Source organism: Palaemon carinicauda, chromosome 31 (genome assembly GCF_036898095.1).
Source record: "Palaemon carinicauda isolate YSFRI2023 chromosome 31, ASM3689809v2, whole genome shotgun sequence".
Taxonomy (NCBI): domain Eukaryota; kingdom Metazoa; phylum Arthropoda; class Malacostraca; order Decapoda; family Palaemonidae; genus Palaemon; species Palaemon carinicauda.
This window is the reverse complement of record NC_090755.1, coordinates 67,710,728-67,718,227: the sequence shown is the minus strand read 5'-3', so window position 1 is coordinate 67,718,227 and position 7,500 is coordinate 67,710,728. Positions and strand designations below refer to the sequence as shown.

Here is a 7,500-nt window from a genome sequence, read left to right as displayed (position 1 = left end):
CCTGTGTCTGTCTGTCTGTGCCTGTGTTTGTCTGTCTGTGTGTATCTCAAAATACTATTTTCACTGCAATTATCTCAATACTTAATAGCTATCCAATAACTCCAAAACACAGGAATAGGTCTTTACACTCTTCAATTGAAAATCTCCACCAATATTGGGGCAATAGCTACTCAACCATACCAGCCTTTGCTTTGCACTCTAATAACATCACTTCCAATAAGTGTGTCAATGGGTCCTTATTGAATTTTCCAATTCAGTACTTTCCGCTACTAGAAATTGATACGTATCAACATTGTCCATCAAAATACATAAAGTAGATTCGATAGCAGTTGAGTAGAATATATAACAAAACCCTAAATCTGGGAATAAAAACTGTCTAAATGGAATTCACAAGTACTAGGAATAACATAAGAATTATTTCAAAACTGTCAATAAAACATGACCTAAACAAATCTCAAAACCAACTGATCTGTCTTAAAAACTATCGAGAAAATCTTTCGAAACCCAATATGAATCATGTTTCGAAGCCGCCAATAGACCACGCATTATTCCCTGAACCTGTGATCTGATTGAATTTATAAAAAGAACTCGAAAACTCCTGAAGATAACCCTCCAGTCTCTCCTTACCTCTGGACGACGAGTTCGAAGCTGTTGCCGGCCTTGAGGATGGCTTCCTGAGCCTCCTTGTGTCTCAGAGAGAGAGCGTCCTTGCCGCCGATCTGAACGATGGCGTCTCCAGCCTGCAGACCGGCGGAGGCTGCAACGCTGCCTGAATTCACCTGCAAGTAAGAACAGACAAACCTTCAGTTTTGTAAAACAAAAAATTAGGGGATAATCTTAATGCAAAAATTACGATGTTGGAAGTTATTGACGTGAAAATCGGTTAGGAAAATTTTGTTGCTAAAATCGCAAAGTTAGGAACACTTTGTTGCTAAAATCGCAAAGTTAGGAACACTTTGTTGCTAAAATCGCAAAGTTAGGAACACTTTGTTGCTAAAATCGCAAAGTTAGGAACACTTTGTTGCTAAAATCGCAAAGATAGGAACACTTTGTTGCTAAAATCGCAAAGATAGGAACACTTTGTTGCTAAAATCGCAAAGATAGGAACACTTTGTTGCTAAAATCGCAAAGATAGGAACACTTTGTTGCTAAAATCGCAAAGTTAGGAACACTTTGTTGTTAAAATCGCAAAGTTAGGAAAACATTGTGGCTAAAATTGATTAGGGAAACTTTGTTGCTAAAATCGCAAAGTTAGGAACACTTTGTTGTTAAAATAGCAAAGTTAGAAAAAATTTTTTGTTAAAATCACCAAGTTGGGAACATTTTGAGGCTGAAATCACCAAGTTGGGAACATTTTGAGGCTGAAATCACCTAGCTGGGAACATTTTGAGGCTGAAATCACCTAACTGGGAACATTTTGAGGCTAAAATCACCTAGCTGGGAACATTTTGAAGCTGAAATCACCTAGTTGGGAAAATTTTAAGGCTAAAATCACCAAGTTGGGAACATTTTTCACCTAGCTGGGAACATTTTGAGGCTAAAATCACCTAGCTGGGAACATTTTAAGTCTAAAATCACCTAGCTGGGAACATTTTAAGTCTAAAATCCTTCAGTTGAGAACATTTAAGGCTAAAATCACCAAGTTGGGAACATTTTAAGGCTAAAATCACCAAGCTGGGAACATTTTAAGGCTAAAATCACCAAGCTGGGAACATTTTAAGGCTATTATCACCAAGTTGGGAACATTTTAAGGCTAAAATCATCAAGTTGGGAACATTTTAAGGCTAAAATCACCAAGTTGGGAACATTTTAAGGCTAAAATCACCAAGTTGGGAACATTTTGAGGCTAAAATCATCAAGCTGGGAACATTTTGAGGCTAAAATCATCAAGCTGGGAACATTTTGAGGCTGAAATCACCTAGCTGGGAACATTTTGAGGCTAACATCACCTAGCTGGGAACATTTTGAGGCTAACATCACCTAGCTGGGAACATTTTGAGGCTAACATCACCTAGCTGGGAACATTTTGAGGCTAACATCACCTAGCTGGGAACATTTTGAGGCTAACATCACCTAGCTGGGAACATTTTGAGGCTAAAATCACCTAGCTGGGAACATTTTGAGGCTAAAATCACCTAGCTGGGAACATTTTGAGGCTAAAATCACATAGCTGGGAACATTTTGAGGTTAAAATCTCCTAGCTGGGAACATTTTAAGGCTAAAATCACCTAGTTGGGAACATTTTGAGGCTGAAATCACCTAGCTGGGAACATTTTGAGGCTAAAATCACCTAGCTGGGAACATTTTAAGTCTAAAATCACCAAGTTGAGAACATTTAAGGCTAAAATCACCAAGTTGGGAACATTTTAAGGCTAAAATCACCTAGCTGGGAACATTTTAAGGCTAAAATCACCTAGCTGGGAACATTTTAAGGCTAAAATCACCAAGCTGGGAACATTTTGGGGCTAAAATCACCTAGCTGGGAACATTTTAAGTCTAAAATCACCAAGTTGAGAACATTTAAGGCTAAAATCACCAAGTTGAGAACATTTAAGGCTAAAATCACCAAGTTGGGAACATTTTAAGGCTAAAATCACCAAGTTGGGAACATTTTAAGGCTAAAATCACCAAGTTGGGAACATTTTGAGGCTAAAATCACCTAGCTGGGAACATTTTGAGGCTAAAATCACCTAGCTGGGAACATTTTGAGGCTAAAATCACCTAGCTGGGAACATTTTAAGTCTAAAATCACCTAGCTGGGAACATTTTAAGTCTAAAATCACCTAGCTGGGAACATTTTAAGGCTAAAATCACCAAGTTGAGAACATTTAAGGCTAAAATCACCAAGTTGGGAACATTTTAAGGCTATAATCACCAAGTTGGGAACATTTTAAGGCTATAATCACCAAGTCGGGAACATTTTAAGGCTGAAATCACCTAGTTGGGAACATTTTGAGGCTGAAACCACCAAGTTGGGAACATTTTGAGGCTAAAATCACCTAGCTGGGAACATTTTAAATCTAAAATCACCAAGTTGAGAACATTTAAGGCTAAAATCACCAAGCTGGGAACATTATAAGGCTAAAATCACAAAGTTGGGAACATTTTAAGGCTAAAAGCACCAAGTTGGGAACATTTTAAGGCTAAAAGCACCAAGTTGGGAACATTTTAAGGCTAAAATTACCAAGTTAGGAAAATTTTAAGGCTAAAAGCACAAAGTTAGAAACATTTTAAGACTAAAATCGCGAAGTTTCAAACATTTTGAGGCTAATATCACGAAGCAAGTTAAATACAGAACTGTAGATGATAATTTAGGTAAAAAAAATGCACCCAGTCAATGAAGATAACCAAGGAAAACAAAACCCCCGACAAAGTGAAAAATGTCATTCACAGATAGAAAGTGTGTAAACAATGAACATGGTAAATTCATGCCAAAGCACGCGTAGAAGTTGAGAGCTTGCTGGAAGCGAAGCCAAATAACTGAACAGATAAACAAATAGATAAATATCAGTAGCAAGCAAAATCATCATCAGATAACTAACCATCAGTTTTTTTTTTTTTTTTTTTTTTTTTGAGTAATACAAATATTTAATAATGAAAAAAAGAGACTATAGTGGTCTTATATCAAGTGTTACTTCTATCTGGTAGATCATATATCATGACCGTGCTAAGCTAAAAGCGAAGTTTTCAATTTACACACACACACACACACACACACACACACACACACACACACACACACACACACACACACACACACATATATATATATATATATATATATATATATATATATATATATATATATACATATATATAAATATATATATATAATACCGTATATATATATATATATATATAGAGAGAGAGAGAGAGAGAGAGAGAGAGAGAGAGAGAGAGAGAGAGAGAGAGAGAGAGAGAGAGAGAGAGAGAGAGAGAGAGAGAGTTAAAATGTAAGCGTTAACAACTTCAAGCCATGACATAACCGGGACACTTCATACGTCTCAAAGTTAAGAACCAGCGAAGTAAAAAAAAAAAAAAACTTAACTCTTCATTATCACCACCATATGGCAGAGAAGGGACAGATCCTGTTCAGCTGTTAAGAGATCCTCAACACCATCCACCAGATTAAACATCTGACTTCACGCTCTTTCAATTCACCGCGACTTGTAATTTATAGTTACAATATCATCTTCATTTAAGACAGTTATCTTAGTTCACTTCTTGAATGGATATACTGGGCAGTAATTATGTTTTGATCGGAAATAAAAAATCTAATTTAAAAGAATAAAAGTTCCCTTGATATATGCAATATACAATAATTTCTTATATTTCAGATACTAATAATTCCATCTCTTAATTTATTAATTGCATCAATATTCTGACTAATTTCTCTTAATTGCAACGCAATCCTCAAAATACTAAAATATGCCTTAACTATCAATTGATTCAATGTGATTTCTAGAGAAAGGTATCTCCAATCGAGATCAACTTAAGGTTGTACTTCAAAAAATATTAATTTCTGACTAATCATGCCTCCACTGCCCTTGTCTTTAGTTCCAACAAGGTATACGTAAAGAGGACAGTCTCCATAATTTTATTTCCTTCCAATGCTACTATTTCAAGCACTGAAGACCTTTAGTGAATTCCTAATATTCATGCAATTGCAAACAGGATTTATTAATTTCTTTCATTTTATTTTATTTCTTTATTTTTTTTTTTTTGGTTATAAAAGATACGAGGATTTTTTTTACTACAAATGCGTATGTGCAAGGATGATTTTTTTTTTTTAACCAAATTAGTGGGTCTGACCAGCGACCCTCCACAGTGAAAATAAAGAAATGTACTATTGAGTTATATTCCTTCACACCATAGGCAGGAATTTAAACCAAAAATCATCCTTAAACATCAAACTTACAAGATTCCCGAAGTCCGCTATCAATTTACCGTCAAACATATTTATGCCATTAGATATGAATGAATGCTAAAGTTCTTCATAATCATACAGAGAAGATGTAGTTAGTTTAATCCACATCCATTAAGATATTTCCCAACTAGAAAAGCACTCAAGAATGCAGTCCCCAACCACGGTAGCTTATTTCTCGAAACCCAGCTAGAATTTCCCAGAATCAATTTAGACTGAAGGCGTATTTGAAGTCAGACGTTTGACCTAGGACATTCAAAATTGAATCTCTTCCACGTCTCAACATAAGTAATCCCGGAAAGTTTCACTTCTTCAAGTAAAATGGTAGCCAAGAAGTTGTTCACAAACACATAAACGGGCGAAAACACAACTTTCTTCCATTTTCGTTGCCGAAGGTAACTTACCCTTGTGTTTCTTTACCCAAGACTATACAACAAGCTCCCACTAGAAAACCGAAAGACGGAAGATACTAAGGTTTTCAAAATGAAACTAGGACCATTTTTGCTTTATAAGTGCTTCTACGTCAATTTGACAATTAATGAGAAATAATTTCCGGCCCTGCAAGGCACAAGCTTCAATGTGTGATGGGACCAAGAAAACAGCCCTTAAACTAAAGTAATATATATATATATATATATATATATATATATATATATATATATATATATATATATATATATATATATATATATATATATATATATATATGCTGAAAAAAAATTATTGCCATTACTTTCAAGCACAAGAAAATCCTCTACCAGAATCGACGAATAGAAAAGACGTAGTTAAGTCTACAGGACGTTCATCCGGGAGCTTTGATTTATCTTATCAAAAATAATTTCTATCCAAAACACACTAAAAACGAAGACATTAAAAACAAAGACATTATCACATAGTATTAATCTTCTTTAATGACAAAATATTTACCAAATAATTCTAGAGCATTAATATATTTACCAAAATCCCATCGCAATGTTACAAATATTGAAAGTTAAGAAATAGGTTCAATTGGTAGAAACCAGCTCTTATTAACACTTAAAAGTACATAGCGAATATACAGTATATCCCGTTAAAATTCCTTTAATTATAAACAGGATACAGAGGCGCGCTATAAAACGATTTCGCTCCTTTCATCTACATGCAATAAATGTTTTGCATAAATAATGCGCATGTATAACGTGAAACCTACACGTAAGCTATACACCAAGGAGATTAAATGGCAATTAATCCTCCCAGTTATACACAAGCATCATGCATAATAGGCCAATCAGACATTAAGGCACTCTGATTATATGCAAGCGTAAAAATGATACTTCACACGTACATTTATATTATAATTATTTAATTTTGATACAAAGTCAATAATAATTTTCTAATTTTTAAATAAAATTCCGACAAATGCAATCGACATTCCTCAAAATGTTACAAATGAGAGAGAGAGAGAGAGAGAGAGAGAGAGAGAGAGAGAGAGAGAGAGAGAGAGAGAGAGAGAGAGAGAGAGAGAGAGATTCTCTCTTTCTACTGGCTGAAGATCTGGCGCCTTTCCAGAGGGTAAAAGTCCTTGGGCCAGTGCCCATCGTCAGGGGTACGAGTATGCGAGCAGAACTACATCCAGGAATCCGAACATGCTGATCCCTTTTCGATATATCCCTAAAAAACAAAGTTCTGTCTGCAAGAGAGAGAGAGAGCGCGCATGCGCGCGTGTGCTTTGAACGTCGACCAGGAATTATATTTAAACTCTCTAAGAAAGGGTAGTTCTTATAAACATTTTTTAAATTCAAATGAAAAATTAATTCTGCTCAAAAGTTATAGCATATGTGAAATGGCCTGTAATTTATATAGGATTTCTTAAATAAGTTAATTACAAGATTATGTTTCTCCTAATGGAAATCAGCTGATCCTTAGTTATTAAGAGAAAACTTTAAAGATCCAGACTTTAGATATCGAATCTGAAAGTTATTTATTATTATCCTTATTATTATTATTTTTATTATTATCATCATATCGCAGGAGCATTTAATACTAAATGGGACATAATACAATTCAAATTGACGTTAATTTGATATTCCCAATACCTATCTAGGCGTATGAATAGCATATGATTTTCTATTCGTATGAATAGCATACATGAATTTTTATACATGCCTCATAAATCTTTGAGAATAAATCTTGCTTTGGCACTGATTAAGAATTTTCTAACAATAATAAAATCCCCATCATAGTCAATGCGAACGTTAGCACGTATTAACTAAAACGCTCCATCGAGCAATACTACTCATGGTGTGCTGGCAACTTGGTAGCCACAGAAAATTAAGAGAGATTTGTGTTACTTCTCGTTCACACCATTAACAACGCCAGTGCAAACATATTTATTCATCAAATAGCTTAACATATGACTGGCTATTTTTTCGGTAGAAATAGCGTTTAATCTCCAAAACTGTATTTATATTACCCAATCTTTCATCCTGACTTTAGTTAAAGAGTTGACCATATAGGGTTTGCGTGAAATCACCCAGGAATCTTTCCTGCAGAGAGAGAGAGAGAGAGAGAGAGAGAGAGAGAGAGAGAGAGAGAGA

The 7,500-nt window shown here is 35.0% G+C and overlaps 1 protein-coding gene across 26 annotated transcripts in view; it reads right to left on the bottom strand.

Moving 5' to 3' along the window:
• The window catches only part of Zasp52 (Z band alternatively spliced PDZ-motif protein 52), a 128,979-nt gene that overhangs the window by 62,404 nt on the left and 59,075 nt on the right, over positions 1 to 7,500 (bottom strand). For all 26 annotated transcript variants that reach the window (XM_068355323.1, XM_068355322.1, XM_068355326.1 and 23 more), the window contains exon 2: positions 628 to 779. In XM_068355323.1, coding sequence (XP_068211424.1) covers positions 628 to 779 — 152 coding nt within the window. The remainder of the gene's footprint in view (positions 1 to 627; positions 780 to 7,500) is intronic.